We start from the raw sequence: 27,621 nt of genomic DNA, 5'->3' as shown, positions 1-27,621 counted from the left end.
CATTCAGCAGGTCTGCAAGCAAAGTGAGCTTCTAAAAATGGTTTCCACACATTGGCTTTCCACGAAACAATAACGATAAAACATTTGGCAACATTGTGATCTTAAAATAGCTGTTTGCAAGCAAGAATCTAGCTTTGCAGAATTTGAGGAAGTTCACTCGACAATAAGAACTGCCATCATTTACTTGCAACCACGTCATCAAAAGATGATACTGTAGCAGAATGTCCTAGCTGCTTTTTTAATACACTGAACGTGATATATATAGTCAAGCTGCAAAAATGGCAAAAACTGTCAAATTAGCATTTCTTGAAGGATCATGTCACATTGAAGACTGGAGTAATTATGCTGAAAATTCAGCTTTGATCAGAAGAATAAATTACATTTAAACATATAATAGAAAATTGTTATTTTAAATTGTAATAATATTTTACAATATTACTGTATTTTTTGTCTAATAAAATGCAACCTTGATGAGCACAAGAAACAATTAAAATTCTTACAGACCCCAAACATTTTAAGACTAGTCTTTGATTTTGAGGTAAAATGCTGATTTAGGCCTAAATTTCAGTCTGTTCCTTTGTATGGACTAGTCTTATGGTGCTTTTTGTTGTTTTTAAAGCTTAATAGCATCCGTCACCATTCACTTTCATTGAAAGGAAAAGAAAAAACTTGTATGGAAAAAAAACATAGGTTTGGAACAAAAAAAAAGTATGAAAAAATAAATTATTTTTTGCTTTTAAAAAGACAACAGAGAATATAGGTGTTTTATATAGTGTTTTTAACATTTCATTCAGTCATCAGACATCATTGCACATCATTAGCCATTTCCACAGCTGACCTCATCAAACCCCCTCAGCGCCGATGACAAACAAACACGCGAGAGGTGCAAACATAAAATCACACTCACGCCAGCGCCAGTTGTGACTCCAAACAAACTTAATGAATACAAATTATACATCTGACCTAAAAATTATACATCTGGCTATTTCTTTCTGCCCTCCCTCTGATTTAATAATGATATGTTTTGTGTGAAACTGTTTCTAAGCACCAGCCACAATAACATCTGCCTGAAATCTGTGTGTGTGCCACACACACTCAAACACGGCCAAACTATAACTAATTCACACATCACTTCAGGCAAACCTTTTCAATACAGAGTGCGAGTTATCCAAGGCCAGAAATGTACTTACACAAGTACGCAAATGAGAGTGTTTGGCCAACAAATTGCAAGCACATGGCCTCGCTGTACAAAAACAGCTGACAGCGTAAGAGAGTAGTTGGCCATGACTTCAAATGTGTTCCTCTGAACAGAAATGGCAAACCTTGAGCTCTACTCTAAAGGGAAGCAAAGACTCATGTAATGATTTGCTGTAGATTTTACTGAAAGAAATTACACGGCCCACATCATTTTTCACGTAACTCACTAAATGCAAAATGCAGAATGTTCTGAAAGCAAACACAGCATGCATTTGTCTCAGATACTCCATAATCTTTCAGTGTGTTTGATCATGGAGGCAGAGAAAACGTGTGTTCACCCAGTACAGCTGAACATGACAACGGCCTGAAGAGATGCAGCTATGAAAATCAGTTTGGCTCAACAGTGCGGCTTTGCATATCACATTTCATGATGGTTAGCAGGATTAGTTGTTAACTCAGCTTCTGACCCTAAAAGAAAAGCGTCATTACAAGGGTATTTAAAAGCTGGCAAATGGGGTTTTAATAAAGCTTTGTTTATGCAGGAAAAAGGCAATGTGTTTTTTTTTTTTAATCTCTGCAATATAAGGTAACATGCAAGTAATAGGTCAAAAGATATATATATTTATATTGTGTTTCAAAAATCAACAACAATCTGTTATTTTGGATAACTTTACATAACTGAGAAACCTGTATATCCAGTCCAACTGTAACTCACAGAAGCGCTCCTCAAAGCTGACCATTATAAGCAGAAACCACGTCCACGGTATTAACAATCGCTAAAAGCTCTCGGTGAAAAACTATTTCTTGTTCTAAATGAAATGTTTGCCCAACAGCCTGATGGGAACTCATTGTATAGAAGAGGTGGGAGTCATTTACGAAGCAAAGCTGATGTGCAATTTACAGAGCAATCACATGACTCTTAAGGCCTGTTCACACCGGGACGAATTTTGCGCGTGATATTCGCCGACGTTTAACGCCTCATGACTAAACAAAGGGAGCCAATGTGAGTGTGCACACCGACGCGAAAAACGCCACGCGTAAAAGCGTAATTTTTTAAAAAACGCCTCGGGTTCGTTTTTTTGGTTTGACGCGCCACATCAAAAACTATCTGACCAATGAGATTGGCACTTTTGCTCACGTGTCTGGAGCTGCTGAAGTTATAGTAAAACACAACTTGGGGGCGCTCAAACACAACGGTCTTGCCGAGCACACATACGTAACGACGATGAAGATATACGCCAAGTAGCGTCTACACTGCCTCATTCAACAGAGAACAATAATTTCTTCATCGCTGGAGCTACTGGTGCTTGAAATAGCAATGTTTTCTTTGTATGATTTTGACAAGCGCGTAAATACTTGCTCTCTTCTTCTGAGTGACAAGCGAGTGACAGAAGCGTAAAGTCGCGCAGCGCCACCTTGTGTACCAGGGTATTTCTGTTTTACATTAAGCGCCATCTAATGTCAGGGAATGAATTTGCATGTTCACTCGGCTCATCGTCAGCGAAAACCGCTTGGGTGTGAACACAAAAAATGCGTTGAAAAACGCTGGCGAATAATGCGCGCCGATTTGTCCCGGTGTGTACGGGCCTTTAGTGTGGGAACAAAGTCTTTGGCGCAGCAGAAGTGTCGGTGCTGTGAGGGGCTCTAAATGTGCAGAAACACTCAGAGAGGAGATTCCAGCTCTCACTCGCCTGACTTTAATGGAAACACTCCATAGCACTTCCACATATCCCTGTTTCACACACACACCAATGAAACATATCTAGAAGATCAGTCTAAATATTTTCTCTGTAACAGCACACATTTTTGAAGAGGAAAAGACGGGTTACGTGGACGACAATAAATTTCTAATTGTGCAGTTTGGCATGAGGAGAATGAGTCTGACTCGAGCTCTTCATTTTCCATTTAAATCTTTGTCATTTGATCTGAATTTATTGAGCTCAACAGCCTGACTAAAGCGATACAAAATATTTATTTTTGTTCTCCACAAATGATTCTTTTGGAAGACTCAATCAAACTGATTCAAAGTGCTTATAAATCAGTTGACTGTAAGACAGAACCTTGTTTCTAAGTAAAACTGTGAGGTGGGAGAATTATAACAATAGAAAGGCACTGTGGCACTATGGTATCAGATGGGGGTACTCGGTAATGCAAAGTAATTCAAAGAATAGCATGGTATGACTGTGATACAAAGCCCAAAAAAAGCATGGTAATTCCACAGTACAGGTCAATAAACCACAGTAGTCATGGTACTTTTTTGTTTGTGAACACAATATTTGAGACCGTCAGCATAATAAAAAACACTGAGATAAATATTTTCAAATCAGAATATATATAACAAGTGCACACACAACTACTTTATATATAAACAAGTACACACACAAGTACTTTGACAGGAGCTTCCAGTGCAGAAGTACAAACTTTTATTAGAATTTTCATAACACTTTACAATATTGTCCCATTAGTTAACATTAACCAATGAATTAATTAACATTAACAACGACCAATACATTTGTTAACTCAATTAAATAACATGAACACTTTATCAGTATATTTCAAGATTAACGTTAACAAATGTAGGTAACTTATGTTAACAAATGTAACCATACTGTAAAGTGTCACCAGTGTTTTATTATTCAACTCTAAAAATAAGCAGATAAAGTGCTGCAGGGAGAACACTTTTTGCATGATGACTCAGATGAATGAGTGTGTCATGTGTAGAGCAGCAGTATGACTAGCAGCCAATCTTTGAGGAGATCTGAAAATGATTTCTCGTAGGACGTCAGATGCACGAGGTGCAAATACATCCACATCTTATAATGTTCTGAATACAGCGATCATCTCAGGATCTACTCAGTGGCTTGTTTCAAAAGCACCTTGTCGGTCTCTGTTCACAAACTCGCATACTGCTGCTTACTGTTATTACCTAATAAATGTTTCATTCTTCAGATTGGAACGGATCTGGCGAGAGTGAACTTTAATCAGGAACGATTGAGTTCAGGGTTTGTCCGTAGGTTACACCGGACTGTTTTGAGCATTTCGATTAATGAGGTCTCTTTGGATTGGGTTATTTAACAAATCTGAGCTGAAACCCTGTGCTCTTTTCTTATGGGTTGCGATCTGCTGGATGCTTAGTCAGTAATTCCAGGGCAGGTGTATTAGAAATGCAAACAGAAGAACTCTCTCGTCTAAATAAAGAATAAGAAATGTGCACCTCAGATGGCTCTTTACTCAAGAACCAGATCTAACAGTCTTGACAAACGTGTAAAGGTTGGTGTACAGATTTGAATTTCTCTTTTAATGGTTGAATTACATTCTTAGCAATCAAAAAGCATGTCTAATTAATTGAAATATTGAATAATCGAAAACAATTGTACAAAAATACATTTATGGGCCCTATGTTTTTTGGATTTATAATTTATTACAAATGTATTATCAAAAATTGTGTTAATCAAACAAAAGCATAATACACTAATCTTTTAAAATGTAAACGCAATAAATCCTTTTAAATGCTTTACTGCTAAATTTAAAACATGAGAATGCAAAAAATGCATTTTGCAAAAAATGTTGTCAAGTAACCTCACCACGTTGCATACTTAATCCAGTGAGTTGTGGTTATTATATCAGGAAAAAATATGGTTATTATAATCTATTTTTGTGCATAAACTCCTGCCAGAGTAAAAAAAAAGATGTTCTCAGATGGAAGAAATCACAGCTGATATCACTTCTGGTTCATTTGTCACACTGCAAAAGGAAGGTCATGTGGAGTGCATTGCATTGTGGGATACGGTATTTTGCAAAGTCTGCTCAATAAGGCTATTGTGACTGCTAAACATGCGAGATAATGAACACCCATGCACAAGAAATAAATGAAACTTGTTTTAAATGTACACCAACCTTTACACGTTTGTCAAGACTGTTAGATCTGGTTCTTGAGTAAAGAGCCATCTGAGGTGCACATTTCTTATTCTTTATTTAGACGAGAGAGTTCTTCTGTTTGCATTTCTAATACACCTGCCCTGGAATTACTGACTAAGCATCCAGCAGATCGCAACCCATAAGAAAAGAGCACAGGGTTTCAGCTCAGGTCTGTTAAATAACCCAATCCAAAGAGACCTCATTAATTGAAATGCTCAAAACAGTCCGGTGTAACCTATGGACAAACCCTGAACTCAATCGTTCCTGATTAAATTTCACTCTCGCCAGATCCGTTCCAATCTGTTTGTTACTGGATGCAGATAATAGGGATTAGCCATAGGGGAGATGAGCCGAGGAAGTGGCAGTAATCTCCCTGAAGCCATCTTATCCTATTAGCTCCATTTATCACCTGCTAAAACGATCCGCTGGACCAACAGCAATCAAACCAGAACCCTGTTGATATCCGGGGTAAAATCAATAGAAATGCCCATAGGAACCAAAAACCACAAAGGAGCTCTCTCTCTATTATCTTAACTGTTTCCTCCTGACAGCAATTATATTAAATGGAAGGTACCTTTACTTTCTAACCACTGCAGGGTTCCCACATTTTTCATCCAGTGAATTTCAATGACTTTTACAGTCATTCCCAATAACCGGTAAAAGTATTTTTCTAAATAATATAACATTTAAGTGGGAAAAAAGCATTTATTTTTGTTATTATTCTTTAACATTTTAGAAAAAAAAATTGTATTCAAAAACAAAACAAACAAATAAAACATTCTTTTCAGGCTAGAAGTTTTTTTTTTTTTTTTTTTATACTATAAAAAAAAAATCTGGTTTAGAAATCACTACATTATTATTGTATTCTATAATTTATTATTTCTTTTTAAATAATAACTACTATTTAAACAATTTCTCCAGGTTTGGAAATCACTTTTTTTTTTTTCTCATATTTTCAGGTTTTTCACAATTACTGGGTTTTCTCAGTATCTCAAATTGTGCTTATTTGCCAAGATACGAGCATCTGCAATCAAATGTTATATATTTCAATATGAACTCATTATTCAAAATGAACAATATTTCTCCCACAATTACTGTATAAAAGGTTTTAGCAGAAATTTCAAAAGAAAGCGAGACCAGACATGAAAAATACAATGAATAATACAAGAATAATGACTACTATATAAACATCGAAAGTCATTATTCTCTAAGAAAATATGATTTTCAACTTCAAAATGTCATGCTTAATTCAATGTAATGTAATTTTTACCAACATTTTACCAATTTCTGAATGAAAATTGTTTTTTCAGTGTAGTCCAAGCGAATTCCCCTTGCCAATACTCACTGAAATCACAGGATTTTGCTCAGCAAATTTATTAAAGCAACAAACTTGGCCACACGTTTACATGATCTAATCAACTGTTTATGTGTCTCCTACATAATTCTTACAAGATGACACAACACTGAAAAAATGAAAGCTATGAGAGAGAGCAAGCTCCGAGTAATAACAGTTCCCTCTTGGTCATTTCTGATTGCATTTCTCAGCATCCCATGACAGTGGACGCATTACACCCATTCATTCCTTCATCATGAGTTTGAAAAGGGCCTAAAATGAGAAAACCCCCACAGCAGAGCGTCAACAGAACTCGTGTGTCTGGACTGATTCACTGATTTCCATCATTACTCTCTCAGAGCCTTTAATAGCACTGACACACTAATCAGATCACTCAATAATCGCCAGGTATCAACAGAAACCCTGTTTTCACCTACAGAGCCGGTTTCGAGCAGGAACAATGACAGTAATTTACTCAAACACAATATATAAGACACTGCAGCAGATATGCCTCGTTAACCACACAGTCCTTTCAAAAGCAGACAGAAAACAGGATGTGTATGAGAGATGGTGGTTAAAGTACTGCACCTGAACGTTTAAACCTCGTATTTGTCAATACTGTTAAGATAACACATTTGATCTTGATTAAAAAACATTAAAATGTTTTGTTTTTGTTATATACACATGCTTAAACATACTCACGTCTAACGTTACGTTAGTCAGTCATGTCTGATATTACACTCGCTATATTATAAAAACCCGCGGGTGTATGAATATATACAAAGTAAAAACAAAGCCTGAATTATGTAACGCTACAGAAAAACACTGAATTTGAAAAGAAGGGAGAATTAGAAACCAAAAAAAACGTCCGCCACCGTTCTTAGCATGATCTGGCTAACACTGAGGAAGACGCTGAAGGACAAATAAAATGTCTTGTACTCACCTTATATCGAACCTTTCCGTTATTTTCCTTTCATTTACGAGGGATAAAAACCATCCAGCTAATCCATGTGGTTTAGTTCACGACTGGAGACACGGAAAAACATCACAAACCCCCCCGAAATGCAGCGCTAGATGCTGGAAAGCCGAAGAAAGCTGCTGCTAGCTGAGCGAGCTAATGCATTCTTCACCTCAGCGCGCGACCGAAAGTTGCCCACAGCTGCTGGGAAGTTTTCTTGCCGATACAAAACAAAGATGTTTCGACGAGATGAGAGAATTACAAAAAAAGAGTCCGAATAATAAAAAGAGCGACCAAAAAGGTCGCCAAGAACATTAATTTACATTGAGACGCGGAGGAGCAGTCACTGAAGTGATGGAGCAGTGGAGCAGCGCAGGACAGACTGCACTACAGCTGTGCTAATGATTCGTTCTTCTGATCGGTTCTTTTGAACGATTCGATCGATCTGATTCTGTACAGAACGATTATGTACGTAGTTATCGTGATTGGTGTAATCGGGGTTTAAGAATGTATTATTAAAATCTACTGAAATCATAAACGGTTCAAAAATACTATGTCCAAAATAGTATTAATATTTTCTTTTATTTTAGGTGGGAATTAAACACTATTACAAACTGTAATATTTATTCACTACTCCTTTAGGTAAAACTGCGTGAGAAATTCAACGCATTAGTGAATCGCATTTGAATCTGGGTTTGTTTAAATGAATCGTTGGAACGAACCGACTCGTTCAAATGAATCTTACGCTAGTTCTAAAAGCTGGGGGGGGGGGGCATCAGGTCCAGTTGGCCTCCCTGGAACCCCAACACAGAGCAACAGCTGATAGGCGAACAGTTTAAAACCATAACCAATGGAAACTGTGAGTCTCTGGTAATTATTTCTCTCTCAATTGAAGAGGAACCTCGATCACGTTTCGGTCGGAAGCGAACAAATAGCTAATCTGTAAAAAAAAAAAAACTTTACAGAGAGCTCGTATAAAAGTAGTATTTAGTCACTAGTTTATATTTTATTCAATAGTGACAAAAATATTTATTTCTAACAAACGTATATGTCTGAAAACAGTTTTATTTTATAGATAATCTGACTCGTATTAATGAGTCAAAAGGTGATGTTTGTCTCCCCCTAGTGTTCATTTTAAACTGCCTATGACTTCAGGGCAAGGATCTTTTTGTCCATAATGCCCGCTACATACTGCATAAAATGAGGAATTTTAAGTCTAGTATATAATAACATTCGTGTAGTACCATATTAATGAATTTACATATTTATATAATGATATGGTGCCAAATCCTTGGAAATTATGGAGGTACATACTTGCACATAGCATTGTCATTTCCTTTATATATATATATATAACTAGTATTATATTTTATTAGTGTATATTTGAAAAATGAAGATGCCAAGATAATACAGTTGCATAAAAGCAAATATTTACGTTTATTAAAATTTGTATTTGATTACGACACCAACAAAACTTGCTGGTGACAAACAAAACAAATACATAACATTTCATCCTACATAACACAAATTAGAAAGAAAACTAATGATGTGTCATTGCTACCGTAAATTCACAAGCTCACTTCCTGTAGTGCACAGTCCAAAGTCAATGTGAGTTTTGTTCTGTAATAGTCTGTGTGAGTCCTTTACACTGAAAGAACGCATCCTGGCAGGGTTCACGACCCAGGAACGTCTTTAACATATCCATGCCGTCCACTGAACCTCCGGCTTCCAGAACCACACGCCTGTATTCCCTGCCCACCTGCGTGTCAAATACACACATGCACATTCATATAGACGACAACGAGACACATAATCATAAAAAAGATGATTAAATAATGACCAGATGGTGTTATTTATAGCTGGCATTTTTAATACATGCATTGTTCTAGTCAAATCTAAGTACTCTGTGTACGGGTGTGATCAGCTTCCTCTAACACAGTGCATCCTTCAACAATACTATGACTAATTATGACACACACACTCATTTGCATAACAACTGTATTAATAGTTTTACTCACGGTTTGTACTATATCTGTGGAATGTGTTATTATAAATAATATTAGTCTATTCTTAGCAGATAATCACTCAGATTCACATGACTGCCATCACAGCAGTTCCACATAATGAACTAACATGTGCGTCACTCTTGATAATAAGAGTCTGCTACATGCCATAAATGGAAATATGAATGTAGTAACACTGGTAAATCAGTCATGTGCTAACTATCTTCTGCTATTGTGACACAGTTCTTGATGATGGTTCTCTATTAAAATGCACTTTGTCATTATGACACCAAAAATGTGAATCAAATGTTTATTCATGCTCGAAATGGAAAAAGTCAAATAGCAAGACTCAAACCTTTGGATTCAGGATTCCTTCCTTTTTGAAGCGACTGAAGAAGATGTCCATGGAGTAGACTTCACTCCAGAGGTAGCTGTAGTACTGACCGTCATATCCTCCGGCTAAATGACTGAAACTAGCCGTCATATTAGTGCCTGCAGAGAACAAGTGGAAATACTGTAAATATGAAATTAACGTTAAAGAGCTGACTTTTGCTTTAAAAAATTACTATTAAAATTATTATAAACAAACTTTATTTCACATCATAGCATCTTTTAAATAGCATTAAATAAATACAAAAATAAAGCCTTTAGCTTTGAAACCACACTTTTCAATGCATGTAGTAAAGGTTTGTGTAGTTTTTGTCACTTTATTTATGTAACAGTCAGAATATAGTTTTTTATGACCATTTTCCATCCTCTCTATGACTTGAGAATTAAACTAGGGCTGCCCTCGACTAAAGATTTTTCTGGTCGACTAGTAGTCGTTCATTTTCAGCATTAGTTGACTAATCACACATTTATTAATAAACTATTTAAATCATTATAATGAGCCTTTAATTGCCTACATAGCTAATAAGCGCTCAAGCACACTCACCACAGCACACCTCAGAATCTAATGATTATGAATGCATCAGGGAAAAACAGTAAGGAGGGTGCATTAACATTTTAATAACGTACTGATACACTAGTGCTTTCTCTGTTTTCGGTTTGAGAGATGAAGTTGGCGACACTGACTCGTCGTGGCCGTACATGCATGTTTCACACGGATTACATAATCCGAGAATATTTGTTTTCCATTTGAACTGTAGAAAGTAGATATTTCACTCTCTATAGATATGTTTTCATATCTGTGATTATTGCTGTCATATTATACAGGAAAGTCGATGATCTTTGTTCAGACTTTTGCTATTGTGTGCTAGATATCACTGCGTGTGACAAGACAAGTATAGGCTACACAGAGTTTCGCGCTCAAGTTTTCAGAGGCCGAGACGGCAGAAAGCGCATCCTGTTTGCTTTCATTATTTTACAAAAGCGCAATGTTTTGTTGTTATTGTGGGTGCACACAAATAAACGTAGAGTCTTTACAGATTCAAAAGATATATTACTCTTATTGCGTTGGTATGACTGAAAATGAGGGAGTATTTTAAGTGCAAGTGAGCCTCCATCTGTCCTGCAGTGTCCTGTCCGCTACTGTTCAGCTTCCACTCTCCACACAGACACTTGAACAGCGCACATTTCTCTAGGTTAACATTACATTAAGTGACCATGTAAAGTTGCTAATACTTACAGATTTCAGATGATAAGCCATATTTGATGTCGGTGAATGATAGGCAAGCATTTGGATGTCCTGCCTGAGTACTGTATTATCACAAAGACCAGCCGTTAATGATCTGTCCGTCACGGACTTCGCCTGTGGATTTTTTTTTTTCTGTGACTAAGCGACTAATAAAATTTTGGTCGACTAACGGTTAAGGTGAAAGTGAAAGTGAAAGTGAAAGTGAAGTGACGTACAGCCAAGTATGGTGACCCATACTCAGAATTCGTGCTCTGCATTTAACCCATCCAACGTGCACACACACAGCAGTGAACACACACACACCATGAACACACACCCGGAGCAGTGGGCAGCCATTTATGCTGCGGCGCCCGGGGAGCAGTTGGGGGTTCGGTGCCTTGCTCAAGGGCACCTCAGTCGTGGTATTGAGGGTGGAGAGAGCGCTGTACATTCACTCCCCCCACCTACAATCCCTGCCGGCCCGAGACTCGAACCCGCAACCTTTGGATTACGAGTCCGACTCTCTAACCATTAGGCCACAACTTCCCCAGTCATTGAGTCATTGAGTCCAAGGTCATTGAGTCCAAAATTCTTGAATGCATTTTTTTTGTATTCCCCAGCCATTCCTATCAAAATGCATGCTACGGACCTGATCCGATTTTTTTTTGACGGACGAAAGTTTCGGAGGCAGTGTGCAAACGTGATTGACACAACGTGAGGTCGTATTTATTTTTTAACGTGCAAAAATTTCGCACTCAGTGTGCAATGATATGTATGGCAGCCCTAAATGAAACCGATGGATTTTGCTTCTATAAAGGGTTGTTCACACAGAATGCGTTTTTGTGTTTAGAAATGCGAGACACACAGCAGTGGAATGGAAAAAGTCAAGGTCTATAGATGATTTTCTTTAAACTTGATTATCTTGTTTAAGAAGAATCCCTTTAGAAAAGCAGTGCAGTAGATTGCGAAAAATAAACAAGATTCTGTGGCCGTTTGCTTGGCACTTTAAAAAATATCTCTAGACTTTGCTTTTTGTTTTTCCATTCCACCACCCTGTATCGTAGGGGTGTAACGTTCTATCAATATGGATCGATCGATACATCGATCAAATGTCTACCGATACGATGATTTAATACCTGTATTATAAATAGGCACCTTAGTTTGGCACTGTCCAAATTTTCACGCAATGTCCGTCTATGCATTACCACCAACGTGTGCATTCTCGTTCAAACTCATGTGTCACGACTCAATATAAGGACTACCTCAAGGCACAAAGCAAGTGTAAAAGATGCACGGGACAACTGATGGAATGGAGTGGTTGAGTGCTGTGTGAGGAGTTTTCTGCGCGCACACAGACATCGATAGCCTATGAATAATGAATTCAGTTCTCTTCCGCTTTTTTGTGTATGGATGAACAACTACAGACAAAATTACATCAAGATTTTCTTGACTGTTGTCATGTCATAAGATTACTGATCTTATGTGTAAAATATATTTTTTCAATTTATATTTTTATTCAATGAAATTTTTTATTCAATTTATTCCAATTTATTTTTCTTTTGCAAGCATATTTTGTTGGGAATGTCCAAATTGAGGTACAGGATGTGGAAATTTCAGATAACGGTTCAAGTTATATATTTTGGTTGCATTTGTGAGTTAATTTAAATGTACATGGTTGTTTAAAATAGGTATATAATATCGATAAATCGATCAAATTGTATCGAAATCGTATTGTAGAATTTTGTGAGGTATCGGCAAATATCGTATCGCTGGGTATGAGAATCGATATCATTTATCGTGACAAACCCTTCCGGTCCTTGACTCTGATTGGTTGAGCCACGTTCAAAGCCGTTGTAAATTACACTACAAACCTACACCTTTGTTTACTTTGTGTGTTACTTGGCAACCACTTTGTTCCAATCATAGGTTCCAACCACAACTGTTTCTGAGGAACTACATTGTTTGATGGAAGAATGCTGTTTTTATTAATATCATTACACTTATTTGCTCTGTTTTATTTTGTGAAACCTTACTAAGTATATGGAATAACCGTTTTATAAAAGCAATAAGCCCTGTGAAGCCGTGGTTTACAGTGGATTTATAACAGCTAAGGGGGTTTACTAACAACGCCCCTTAGTTAATAATAATAATAATTAATTACATTTATATAGCGCTTTTCTGCTTTTCTAAGCACTCAAAGCGCTCTACATTGTGAGGGGTGGTGTCTCCTCGTCCACCACCAGTGTGCAGCATCCACCTGGATGATGCGACGGCAGCCAGTGCGCCAGAACGCCCACCACACACCAGCTTACTGGTGGAGAGGAGACAGAGTGATGAAGCCAATCAATGTAAGGGGATGATTAGGAGGCCATGATGGTCAGAGACCAATTGAACATACACTTGTTAAAAATTCACTGTAAACCACAGCTTCTTGGGGCTTATTGCTTTATTAGAACACTGTGTGTTAGTCTAGTGCATGTTTACATAGAAAAAGAGTGGAAAGGCAGTGCAGTGGATTCCAGAAACACGTTCTGTGTAGGGATGCACGATATTATCGGACTGATATCGAAATCGGCCGATAATGACTTTAAATGTAAATATCGGCATCGGCCTGATATGCAAAATTATGCCGATATGTCTTGCCGATAAGGGGAAGGGGTTAACTCGCATGTGCTCAGGGTGTGCTAGCGATTAGATCACGTCAGCAATGTGGCTCATTCTTGAAGCAAAGTTTTGTCTGAATGATGAATAGATTGACTGTTTTGGATCGCTGCATTTAATGTGTGAACGCATGTACAGAAAGATGCGTTTGGTGTGGGATAGAGTAAACAGTTATAGCACAAGCAGGGGCAGCAGTGACAGCCTCCCCCAGGTCCTAATGCCCGTTCGGTAAGGAGTTTTAATCTGTAGGGGGCGCTGTTGGCCTACTTCTAATTAAATTAAAAGTAAAATAGCCTACACAAATAACATTTAGACTGTGTTTCTGATTAAATAAAGCAGTAATTGATGTAATAACATAAGTATGTTTTGATTTAATGGTCAGAAGCTATAGCTTACATGAAAAAAAAAAAACACAAACATGACACTTGTAAATTAAATAATTTTATATATACTGATTTATTCATTAATGTGTAACATTTTATTTTTTAAACAAATCATGAGCTCTAAAAGATTTTCAGAATTTTTACAACTCTTTTGTTTTAGACCATCTACAAATGTTAAATCTTAAAATAAAATATTAGGGTTAACACTGCATCTTTCTGGGGAAAAAAATGCAGCGATTGATTATAGTTTATTTATATTTATTTTCAAAGCTTCAATGTACTGTTAAAAAACCTTTATTATTTTTTATTTAATTCTAATAAATAAGTTAACCAAAATGAATAATATGTTGCTTATAATTTCTGCACAGGAGAGACTTGGTGTTGTTTCCAAACAAAAGGAAATATATCGGTATCGGCATCGATATCGGCCAAAATGAGTTGAAAAATATCGGCATATCGAATATCGGCAGAATTCCAATATCGTGCATCCCTAGTTCTGTGTGAGATTTCTATATGCAGATGAGCTCTAACTTCTTTGCATGTGAGATGAGTGAGTGACGATGTTCACAGCAAGCTGCTGAATGCTGAGTAGTAGTCTTGGAAGTGTTAATGTGCTCATAGTTGAGGTGTCATAAGCGTGCTGAGTCTGCGTATGTGTTTATGACCTGGTGTGGCTGGGACTCCCAGGATGTCTTTGCTGTGCTTGGCGAACTCGGCTGCAGTATCTGCTCTGTCTTTAGCGTGGAGCGTCTGGTCAGCTTTACTGAGAACAATCTGCCTGAGGTTCATCAGACCTGTGGACAAGGACATACAAACATATTTTTGAAAAAAACTATACTTTTTGTGTGAATCATCACTTTACCACAAATATCTAGTGCATATTTTTAAAGTAATAGCAAAAACTGTCAGTATCTCAGAAAAGAATGTTTCAGTAATTAAGTGTTGTGAGTGTAACGGTTACTGTTACTAAAGGAATTGACTGGTTACAATAATGAAACAGAAACTTTTAAGTTTTGGCCAATATCAATAACCAATATTTTATAACAAGGCCAATAACCACTTTATTTTACAAATCTGTAAATGTTTGTATGTTTTCTTCCCCCACAGGGTTCCGTTGTAGTAGTAGTAATTTATTTTTATTGCCATGTCAGTATCTACGGCTATCTTCATGGCAAAAACTGAGTTGGTGTTTGGTGATGAGTTTTTGGCTCAAGGTCTGCATTTAAAGTCACAGCAGAGGTGTTCAGCTGGGATCAGGACTTGGCTTTCTGCAGACCAGTCAAGTTCTTCCACACTGACTCAATCAATCATGTCTTTTTGAACCGTGTCTTATACACAGAGACACTGTCATGTTAGAATAGAAAAGGGTCCAGTCCAAACTGTTGCTATAAAATTAGAAACACACAATTCCCTAGAATATCATTATATGCTTAAACATTAAGATTTTTACTCATATAAATTACTAAAGTAGTCAAACATGTTCATTAGAAGGGGGAGACCCAATACTTTTGGCAATATAGTGTATGTTACTTATTCAAAGCTCAAACACATTTTTTAGAACACATAGATTATATTACATAGATAATTATGTATGTGGGGTCAATCTGACCTGTGTTGGCCACTCTAGATGCAATGAGTTTATCCAGCAGACCGTCTGGGATCGGGCTGTCATCTTTGTAGTGGCGGGACATCCTCCTGAGCGGCTCCTTCTCCCAAACCCAGTTCTCCAGCATTTGAGACGGCACCTCCACAAAATCAGTCTCCACCTGTGTCCCACTGAACTCTGCGTAGCGGGTCTGGAGCAATGCAGGGTGACACAGAAACTCACATCTGGTACCACCACTGTCATTTCTTAATGCTTTTCATTCAGTGTGCTCTCAGACTTTTGGACCTTCTTTATGTGTGAGAATATTGGCGTACCCGGGAGCAGAGCTCATGCATGACATGTCCAAACTCATGGAAGAAGGTCTCCACCTCATGGTGCTGCAGGAGGGAAGGCCAGCTGCTTGTGGGTTTTGTGAAGTTGGCCACCATGGCAGCTACAGGCATCCTGCGTTTCCCATCAGCCCCAAGACATCCTGGCTGGAGCCCAAAGCATGCAGCATGACCATACTTACCCTCCCTGAAGAGTAAAACAGACCAATAAAACTGGATCAGGACTATATCTGGTCATTACATCAAACGCCAATAAGCCAGTTACTTAGAGAAGCATTCATCAGATATAATCTGCAGACTCTTAAGAGAAATGCATTGGAGTAGTTTAAGTCAACAAACCCTGTTTAGTTTAGATCAGCATGAATTTCCAGGCTGGTTTTAGCGTTAATTTAGTATTAGTCATGTACTAGTATTATGTGCTTGTAATTTTTTATTTCTATTTTTATATTTCAATTTAGCTTTAATTATTTTATTCACTGCAACTTGAATTAATCTTATTTTAGTTTTCTAATTTTTAATTTTAAAACATTTCTAATTTTAAAAGTTTTAATCTAATATTATATTTTATTTCAGCTTTATTTTAAAAGCATGATTACAATCTTTAATAGTTTTAGTTAACAATAACAACACTGGCTGATTATGGGTCAATGACACATAATGTGGTTTATGATACACCTTTAACACATCTTACTCATTTTTTAAAAGTTAAATAACATTTTTCAAGATTTCTTTTAAATATATATATATATATATATATATATATATATATATATATATATATATATATATATATATATATATCATAGCAAATTTTTAATTAATAAATATCCTGATGTGTTTGGGAGTTGCACCACATGACATTCTATAGCTGAACATTGCTTTCTCATAAAAAAGTCAAATTGTCTGATATTTTAAAAGGCTTTCTGACCTTGATAGACAGTCAAAATGGTCTCCTGTTTATAATATAATTTCCTTTTTTTCTGCATGTTGGTTGCACCACATGACTTGTCTTGAATGGTTTACCTGGGATGCAAGTCCAAGTAAAATTGTCCAATCTCCTCTCTAGTCACTGAGTCCAGTACGGAGTAGAGCTTGACGCTGTCGTGCCACACATGAGCGTCCTCCACCTGCTGGAACCTCAGACCAAACAGATCCTGATAGATGTTCAGCAGGCCCTCGGTCACCACCTCCAGAGGGAAGTACTCGATCAGTTTGTCCTTATCCACCGCAAACTTCACTTGTTCCACCTGGTTCATGTAGTAGGGCATGTCCCACGCGTGGAGCTGTCCATCAAACTCCAAGCCCCGCCTCTCACAGTCAGCATGTTTGATTGACAGCAGGTATTGCCGCTCCTGCTCGCCCACCGGTCTCAACCTCTTATACAACTCATCTATTGCGCACCAAAAACATTTAGGTTAGAATCAGAATCAGAATCAGAATCAGAATGAGCTTTATTGGCCAGGTATGTTTACACATACGAGGAATTTGTTTTTGTGACTGAAGCTCCACAGTGCAACAGAAAGACAGCAACAGGACAGGACACAGATAATAAAAGAATAATATACAAATATCCAAATAGGCAATGCACAAAACAGCAAAAACACAATATATTATATAGACAATTATGTGTGTACAGGTCTGATATGTGCAAATTTGGAAATGAAAAAAAATAATAATAAAAAAATAAGTAAGTGTGGTGAATAAATAATGTATAATAGAGTTGTGTGTTCTGCGTTTTATTGTCAAGTGTTCATGAGATGGATTGCCTGAGGGAAGAAACTGTTCCTATGTCTGGTCGTTCTGGTGCTCAGAGCTCTGTAGCATCGACCAGACGGTAACAGTTCAAAGAGGTTGTGTGCTGGATGTGAGGGGTCCAGAGTGATTTTACCAGCCCTTTTACTCACTCTGCATGAGTACAGTTCTTGGAGAGTGGGGAGGGTTGTACCAATGATTCGCTCAGCAGTCCGGACTACCCTCCGTAGTCTTCTGAGGTCAGATTTGGTAGCTGAGCTGAACCAGACAGTTATTGAAGTGCAGAGGATGGATTCAATGATGGCAGAGTAGAACTGTTTCAGCAGCTCCTGTGGCAGGTTGAACTTCCTCAGCTGGCGAAGAAAGTACAACCTCTGCTGGGCCTTTCTGACAATAGAGTCAATGTGATTGTCCCACTTCAGGTCCTGAGAGATGGTGGTGCCCAGGAATCTGAATGACTCCACTGCAGTCACAGTGCGTTGATGATGTTCATGATGGTGAGTGGGGGGAGAGCAGGGGGGTTTCTCCTGAAGTCCACGATCATCTCCACAGTTTTGAGCGTGTTAAGCTCCAGGTTGTTAAGACTGCACCAAACAGCCAGCTCTTTAACCTCCTGTCTGACTTGTCACCATCCTGAATGAGGCTGATCCGTGTGGTGTCGTCTGCAAACTTCAGGAGCTTGACAGAGGGGTCTTTAGATGTGCAGTCGTTGGTGTAGAGGGAGCAGTGGGGAGAGAACGCAGCCCTGAGGAGCTCCAGTGCTGATCGTACGGGTGCTGGATGTGTATTTTCCCAGCCTCACTAGCTGCTGCCTGTCTGTCAGGAAGCTGTTGATCCACTGACAGACGGAGGTGGGGACGGAGAGCTGAGTTAGTTTATTCTGAAGGGTGTCCGTGATGATGGCGTTAAAAGCAGAGCTGAAGTCCACAAACAGGATCCTCACATAAGTCCCTGGTCTGTCCAGATGCTGCAGGATGAAGTGCAGTCCCATGTTGACTGCATCATCCACAGACCTGTTTGCTCTGTAGGCAAACTGCAGGGGGTTCAGTAAGGGTCTAGTGATGTCCTTCAGATAAGCCAAAGCCAGTCTTTCAAATGATTTCATGGCCACAGACGTTAGAGCCACAGGTCTGTACTCATTAAGTCCAGTAATTTTGTGTTTCTTTGGGACGGGGATGATGGTGGAGCGTTTGAAGCATGAGGGGACTTCACACAGCTCCAGTGATCTGTTGAAGATCTGTGTGAAGATGGGGGCTAGCTGGTCAGCACAGGTTTTTAGGCAGGCTGGTGACACACCGTCTGGGCCTGGTGCTTTCCTTCTTTTGTTCTTTCTGAAGACCTGGCGCACCTCTTCTTCGCTTATCTGAATTGTAGGTGTGGCGGAGAGTGTGTGGTCAAGTCAAGTCAAGTCACCTTTATTTATATAGCGCTTTTTACAATGCAAATTGTGTCAAAGCACTGCACAATATCAAAAAAAGGAAAATAATGTGTCAATAAGTTTAAATAGTGTCTTTGCAATAAGGTCGGCGATATCGCTGGAAATGAAGCGTCCCCAACTAAGCAAGTGTGGTGATTTTTCAAACCTGCAATAAAACTTATTCAGGTCGTCTGCTAGTTGTTGATTCTCCACATTGCTGGGGGATGGTGTCTTGTAACTGGTGATATCTTTCATACATTTCCACACTGAAGCAGAATCACTGGAAGAGAATTTGTTCCTTAGCTTGTCAGAATAATTCCTCTTTGCCACTCTAATCTCCTTTTCCAGAGTGTATTTGGCTTGTTTGTACAAGACTTTATCCCCCTTTCTGTAAGCATTTTCTTTGGCCTGACGGAGCTGTCTGAGTTTTGCAGTGAACCATGGTTTGTCATTGTTGTAGGTTAAATGAGTCCTGGAAGGAATGCACATATCCTCACAGAAACTGATATAAGAAGTTACAGTCTCTGTGAGCTCGTCCAGATCGGTGGCAGCAGCTTCATAGTTACATAACTATCATGTAGACAGGAGCAAAACTGCAGCATACAGCAATGAGCTAAAACACTATGAGCACCTGTCTAATGTTGTTGCTGCCAAAACTGTAAAATAATTCACTTAATTTCAGTGATTTTGTCTACTCATCAACCAATATGGTTTATTATGGCCGATGCTGATGCCAATATCTACAAAATTGCTGAAATCAAACAAAAATGTATTATATTAAATTTTTAATGAATTCAATAAACAATTTAAAATAAATGAATTTTAAAAATAAATGAAACTACTAGTTGGGGAAAGCCTATATATTAGTCTTTTAATAGAGTATATTTGTATGCAGTGCTGAGTAGTAACTGATTGTAATGTAATCTGGATTACGTAATCAGATTCCAAACATTAAGTACTTTTAATTAGATTAAATTACATTTTAAAATACTCATAATCAGACTACAGTTACTTTTTTATTGATTACTTGAACAAACATTTACACAAAATAGCAATAAATTAATCATACTTTATTGATTCTCCCTAATTATTTTCTTTTTTTTTAAATTTTCCTTTCTAAAATGCCTACGTGAGCAGGTAGACAAAATATTTCAATTATTTTGTAAGTGTTTTATTTTGATTTAAGTTATTTTAAAATGATTTATTTTAATTTTACTTTTTTATATTTAATTAATTATTAGCTTTTCATTAAACTCACAAACCCCCTGCAGTTCCTTCACAAACCCCAGTTTGGGAAACCTTGACATGATGTAATGCTTAATTCACTTTATGTTGTTAATAACAACAAATGGAATATATTTTCTTTGCATTTTAATATCAGTATGGTACAATATTATGCTATTTAAATCAATGTGTTAAAGGGGTCATCGGATGCCCATTTTCCACAAGCAGATATGATTCTTTAGGGTCTTAATGAAAAGTCTATAACATATTTTGGTTAAAATTTCTCAATGGTAGTGTAAAGAACACCTTTTTTGCCAGTCAATATCAGCTCTGTTTTCAGTAAACCATTCTAGTCCATGTTGTTTTAAATGCTAATGAGCTCTGCTGACCTCTCTTCCGTGGAGTGACGAGCAGACTGTAAACTTCAGCTGCAAAACAGGCTAACTAGCACATTATTAGAAATGTATTATTAATTGCAAAGATTATTTGCAAAGATTCATAAAAAACCCTTATACCCACTTCTTCTGTAGATGAGGCTGGATCACGAATGATTCGCATGAACATAAACGCATTTAGGAAGATCAGGGATCAGCGCATTCCCTCCAAAACAAAAGTAACGTTAATCCTCTGCATCTTCAGCGGCTCAGATGTCAGGAGTAAATGATGACTGCTATATTCATTATTACATCTAACAACAAAACACCTCAATCGCTTAATCGGAGACATCTTGTCTTCCCCTGCACCGGTGTTGACACAATGGCGGACAGCTCTCAGCTCACTCAGAGCGGGTCTAAGGTAAGACGGTCTTGTCAATCAACTATTGTGGGAGGGGTCTGTACAGAACTATGTCATTCTGACAGGAATCTCAGAACAACCTGATTTGAGAAAGGGGATTTTAAAATAGGGATTTAAAAAAAAAAACACTGGGTGGATTTTTATCATTATAGGATGAATGTGTACACACACTTCCAACGCACATTTATGTTCAAACAACTTGTAAATTATCACCCTGCAGCCTAAGACTGGTTGCCCACTGAAGATAAGCAGGGTTGAGCCTGGTCAGTACCTGGATGGGAGACCTCCTGGGAAAACTAGGTTGCTGTTGGAAGAGGTGTTAGTGAGGCCAGCAGGGGGTGCTCACCCTGTGTGGGTACTAGAGCCCCAGTATAGTGATGGGGACACTATACTGTCAACAAGCACCGTCCTTCATATGAGATGTTAAACCGAGGTCCTGACTCTCTGTGGTCATTAAAAATCCCATGGCACTTCTCGTAAAAGAGTAGGGATGTAACCCCGGTGTCCTGGCCAAATTCCCTCCACTGGCCCTTGTCAATCATGGCCTCCTAATAATACCCATCCACTGAATTGGCTTTATCTCTCTCTCTCCTCTCCACCTGTGGATGCTGCTCACTGGTGGTGGTTTGAGGAGAGACCTCCTATATGATTGTAAAGCCCTTTGTGTGTACAGCACTACACAATAAAGCGCTATATAAAATGCCTCATTCATTCAAAGTGAATTTTGCATCCGATGTCCCCTTTAAACGAGTTGTGTTACAGTAATCTAAAAGTAGTCTGATTAGATTACCTAAAATGTATAATGTAATGGATTATGTTACTAATTGCAATTTTTGTCATGTAATCTGGAATCAGTAACGGACTACAATTTGTAAGTAATCTACCCAGCTCTGTTTGTATATGTATTGCACATCAGCATCAGTAAAACTGCCTGTAATATTGTATCTGTCATTATATGGTTATAAAAATACATAAAGAGTTATAAACGGCAGCGAACACAACCAATATCCATGAGGTGAGTCTCTGCAACACCACAGACAGATGACGGCATCATAAAACAGTCATGTCATTTTAACAACAGAACATGATGACAAGGGTCACCAAACGGCCCGTCACTCCAGAATTAACCCGTGCGTGCCTCAATGCAAGCGCTGATCCTGAACAGAAAGAACCAAACAAAAAGAGAAGAAACATACCCAGAAATTGTGCCACATTTTCTGAATTTTTGGCCATGGCCATTTCCAGCACATAATTGGCATGACTGCTGAAGCCCAGGAGTTTGGCTTGCCTTGCCCGCAGCTCAAGCAGTTGTTCCAGGATAGCAGTGTTCACCTGGAAACATTGAGCAAACATTAACAGTGCAACTAGAACATGACTTTTAGGATTCATTTCCATGACAGTTTCAACAGCAATGTATTCATTCCAGTTACACTGAACCTCCAAAGCTTAACTGAATGCAAAGTCTGATTAAAAGCATGCACGAGTTGAACCTACATCTTTGCACCTGCTGTGAAAGGCCATCTCCATCTTCCTCCTGGTTTCGGGAACATGACATCTTTTCATCAGGGGGAAGTAGTGCGGATACGCAAGGGTGACTTTATACCGCCCATCTTCTGTTTTCTCAAGACCGTTCACGTAGCTTTCCGCAAGACCCACTTGAGAAAGGAAGGAGGAAAACTGTGTACAAGATGAATGAATTAAAACAGAAGTTATACTATAGATAAAACATGCTTACCAAGCTCTTGTTGCGAGAACAACAGCATCGTATTTTCTTCATTCAGATTTTGGTTGAAATCAATGGAGAGTTCACTTATTTGCTTAGAGATTGACTTGATTTCCTGAGTAAAAATGACAAAACATCAAGAGCAATAAAAATAATCAATAACTAGATTTTATTTGACATTTTCCAGGACTCAACAGTAAGGATTTTTCTGCTTGCTCAGTGAGGCCAAAAGTTCAAAATTCTACTCGCCCTGACAAATTTTTCATCTTTTCACTGGCTAAACACAAGAGATTTTAGAGTTTCTGGAGATTTTATGTTTGTAAATGTAAAAAAAAACTTTTTTTAAACTTTTTTTTCTATTTAAGGAATGAATTAAATGGAATACAATATGGTCTCTCTAAGACTGTAAATGTCTTATATTAGCAATATTTCAGAGTTTGAAAATACAGCTTGAGGTACAAGTGATATTCTTCATAGTGTTTTGTCTGGTTTCCCAGATTCTTAGATGCATTTACTTGAGAAGCAAAATGACATAAGATAATTAATATTATTAATATATATTTATGCCCCACTGGCAAATGGGTGTTATTGTTTAAAGCTTAAACTCTTAATTAAAATTAAATTTAAAATGAAAAAACTTAATTTTGTTACATTTCTCAGAAAACAAGACGTCATATGTTCAGTTTGCATCTCAAATATATGCATCTTGATTTAAGGATTTTTGATATTTGCACTGGAAAACAATGCCATATTTAATGCCTTGACTTTATGAATTTAATTTGAGAAAGGACAAATTATTACTTTTTAAGACCCACAGAAACCCTGCAAAGTTATAAATATTTACTTTTTTAAATTAATTTAAATGTATTAATTTTACAATTATCATTTTAATATTATTATAATACCTTAAAATTATATTATTTATTTGTATAAACAAATATTTTACATATGATTTTAAATTACATTTATTATTTAAAATTCATTATTATCATTATACATTTTTCATACATAAATGTCCTTTTTTCAATGCTAAGTATTGGCCTGTTTTTCTGTTTTTAGAAGCAGATACTTGGGTGTCCATTTCTATAAAAAGCCCATTATACACCAAAGTTTGGTAGTAAGATACCTACTTCTTGTATATCCTTGGACAAGTGCAATCCGTTCCGTTTCCCTAATTTTATGAGTCGTCCCAGGAATCTCTCCGACTCGGGTAATAAATCACCGGACTGTTTTTCCTATAAAGATAAAGTGGGAAATGCTGAGGCACACACACTGTGAATGCCTGTAGTTAAGTTTACTGCTGCGGCTCTGACGCCAGGCCAGACCTGCACTATGTGGGCCCGACACTCTACTCACATCACATGCTTTCCTGTGAATGAAGTCTTCCATAGGGTCACAATGAGGACAGACCATGCTGGCCTTCAGAAGAAATGGTGCTATCATTTAATTACACAACTGCTCAATTAGAAGGCAGTAAAGAGTAGAACCGCAGAAAATTGCGTCCTGCTCACTCCAAAGAGAGATTTCCATTCAAATGATCAAATTTTAATGTGCAAATCAGCAATATGAATCTGTTTTGGACAAAGCCTCAGTGGGCTCGGCCAACACTGCCAAATGCCTCATTTTATGGGTCCCCCTGTAAAACTGGACCTGGCAGCCAACTTGCCAGATGACTTTTTAGGACCCAGAGATTAAGTTCTCCAATGATGAGTGCTGACAGATATTAATGACCTGATATGATCCCACAGTAATGACCTCCAATCAACACATATTCTTTCATTCAAGACAATCACCCACTAAACCATGTAATAAGCAGTTGATATTAAAAGGGTTTTAACTAGTTCTGTCAAACGATTAATCGCGATTAATCGCATCCAAAATAAAGGTTTTTGTTTACATAATATATGTGTGTGTACTGTATATATTTATTATCTATATATATATATAAATACACACACATACAGCATATATTTTGAAAATATTTAAAAGAATTAGCTTGTTCCAAACCATAAGATTCACTCATCTTCGAAATACAAATGAAGATATTTTTAATGAAACTTGAGAGATTTCTGTCGCTCTGTTTAAAGTTTATTACACCACAACTGTCCAATATTGCATACTGTCTTATAGGTGCTACATTTGACTTGAAACTTGGGGCAAAATCAAATCAAATCATTCATTCATCTTCAAAACTCAAATAAAGATACTTTTAATTAAACCTGAGAGATTTCTGTCCCTCCATTAAAAGTCTATTACGCCAAAACTTTTACGCTTCAAAAAGTTCATAAGTGTTTTTAATCCAAATCTTTGACCAAAATCACATACTGTCTGGTAGAGTACTACATTTGGTTTGAAACATATTCAAATAGTATGTTATATATAGTATGAATATGGTTAGTGAATTCAGACATACTATATGTCTCACATTATCACATACTGTTTTATTTCAACAACTATAGAGCACAAATGTATTTATATTTAGATGTAGGGCAAGTCTACTGAAAAAACACAAATGCTGTATCTGAACAACAGACATAATTTAGGCTTTTATTCACATATAAAGTTTAGATGATTATATTTTATATTATAAACAATGATCAACGTACAGTATATGCATAGAGCACATTAAATATGGTAAACAGATTCAAAGGTGTGTAATTTTTGGATGAACTGTCCCATAAAGAATCATCCAGGGACTGTTTGCATTCTGTTGCATGACCACTGCATGTTTAGACATCCAAATCATTTGATATTTGCATACTAAATAGTAGAGAGAACACATATTCGGATGGAGGGCTAGAGGTTAGTGCACATTCTCTGATGCATTAACAATCAAATGGGTGACGTAAAATCAAACTAATTCAGCCTATTCCTGCTCTCTTTTCACTGTACTATGAGTAAAATAAATAAAATAAAATAAAAATAATAGAATAAAATAAAAATAGTATAGAAGGATAATACAGAAAATATTAAATTAAATAAAAAATAATAATAAAATTAAATTAAATTAACTACAAAAAATAATAAAAATTAAATTAAATTAAATGGATGATCGCACATTAGCAAAATTATTCAGAATAATCAGAATTATTCTGTAGTTTAGAGTGTGGTACCTGCAGAGTTATAAGTCTCTGAAACACGTCCACCCTCATGCTCACTTCCACATCGAAATCCGACAGGCGTTTGTCAGCCTCGGTGCTCGCCAATCTCACCTCTTTACACGGAGAGACATACTGAGGAAAGTCCAACACATGCCGTGAAGCTGAAACAGAGTACAGAACAGTGAATAAGACAACACAAAAACAACTTTACATGAATACAGTATAAAGGTTATTATTCCACCACTCACCGGAATAATCTGCTTTTGCATCTGCAATGGCTTGCAGTGTATTCTCAAAGCACACCTTCCCGATGTGCACCGAGCCCACTGCGTCATAGGCTTGCTGTATCCGCTGGATCAGTCTGTGTGTCTGATGTCTGATCTCTTCTGGGGTCAGGTCCCAGCGCAGGGTGTTGTTCTTCTCAGCTGTGCTGGAGCAGCTGGGGGCGGATATGACTGATCCATTCTGAAGTGTCATCTTGAGCTTTGAGCTGGATAAAATGACTCTGCAATGTTTTAAAGAAAGAACCAGTGACTGACCCCTGTGCACAAATGTGACCCCTGCATGCATTGCATGTGCACTTGTATGTCGCTTCTCGTAACTTTAGAAAAAGAAAAGCTACACATTACTGTATGCATAATACTGAAAGAAGAGAAACCTGAGTGCTGTGCAGGGCTACATGCTGTGGATGTTTTCCGTGCTAACGATGGGCACTTTCACATGTCTTTCAAAAGAGGGAATGCGAACCTGATCTGCTTGTGCTACACTTACACTACTTCACATCTGCCAGTTGCATTGCCTAGTTTTCAGAAAAGCTAATGAGATAACCTGACTAACACCAGATATCCTCTCATACTAACGCTTTGTAAGGTATGATCGAGGATTTATAGTTTGTCTAGTGAGCTCAGTCAGGTTCATGCAGCGGGTTAATAGTACAGTAGTAATAATGGCACCCCAGTCAAACAACATACACAGCATAAAGTGTGTTAAATAACAGACTTCACATTACCTTCTAAGCGCTCGGGCAGAGGATAAACATCGCATGCCTATAGTTTCATTCGTGCAACGTGCAAAATTGGGATGCAACTCCTACCGTCAGACTCGACTGTTATATACTACTTCTTTACTATACTACTACGATGAAGGGTTGGAGTGTGAATATTAATTACGCAACCTGACGTTCTCCAAACAGAGCATTCTGATTGGCTACAAGGTAGACGCTGGTAGGCGGGATCTAGTCCGCTGGCGAATTAATGAATTAATTAATGGATATTAAACAGATAACGGTGACATAATTTTTTTTCCTCTCCATTTTACACTAAAAACTACTTCAAAAGAAGGGTTCCTTTCATTTCCTTTCAATTTAATTAAAACAAGATTTAAGCGAATTTTTACGTGAGCTGTTGTTTATCATTTCTACTGATAGATCATCTGATTTTATTTCTTTTTTTAACCCTGTAACCAAAAATAAATTATAAACATGAAAATATACATGAAAAATTAAATGCCCAACATATGTAAAACATTAAAAGTTATTTCACTTATTGATATTATTATTTATTATTCTGTTATTATTGCATAGGGGGCACAGACACGCATATATAAT

The 27,621-nt window shown here is 37.5% G+C and overlaps 2 protein-coding genes across 4 annotated transcripts in view; both read right to left on the bottom strand.

Annotated features, from left to right (window-relative positions):
- LOC306866157 (erbin-like) overlaps window positions 1-7,806 on the bottom strand; it is a 92,104-nt gene extending 84,298 nt beyond the window's left edge. For all 3 annotated transcript variants that reach the window (XM_079411220.1, XM_079411218.1, XM_079411219.1), the window contains exon 1: window positions 7,392-7,806. The gene's annotated coding sequence lies outside the window, so the exon portion shown is untranslated. The remainder of the gene's footprint in view (window positions 1-7,391) is intronic.
- Window positions 7,807-8,815: 1,009 nt separating this feature from the next.
- LOC306865348 (thimet oligopeptidase-like) lies at window positions 8,816-27,150 on the bottom strand. Its single transcript, XM_079409899.1, has 13 exons — window positions 27,025-27,150; window positions 26,264-26,520; window positions 26,028-26,176; window positions 24,045-24,149; window positions 22,927-23,029; window positions 22,686-22,846; window positions 22,388-22,523; window positions 17,027-17,393; window positions 15,989-16,190; window positions 15,678-15,864; window positions 14,734-14,862; window positions 9,765-9,901; window positions 8,816-9,165 (listed from the first exon to the last, which is right to left on the bottom strand). The coding sequence occupies exons 1-13, from the start codon at window positions 27,057-27,059 to the stop codon at window positions 9,010-9,012; spliced, it is 2,124 nt and encodes a 707-aa protein (XP_079266025.1). The 5' UTR covers window positions 27,060-27,150; the 3' UTR covers window positions 8,816-9,009.
- Between the last annotated feature and the right edge of the window lie 471 nt (window positions 27,151-27,621).

This window comes from Barbus barbus (genome assembly GCF_936440315.1).
Source record: "Barbus barbus genome assembly, chromosome: 47".
NCBI lineage: Eukaryota > Metazoa > Chordata > Actinopteri > Cypriniformes > Cyprinidae > Barbus > Barbus barbus.
The sequence above is the reverse complement of the archived record's forward strand: the minus strand, read 5'-3'. Positions and strand labels throughout refer to the sequence as shown.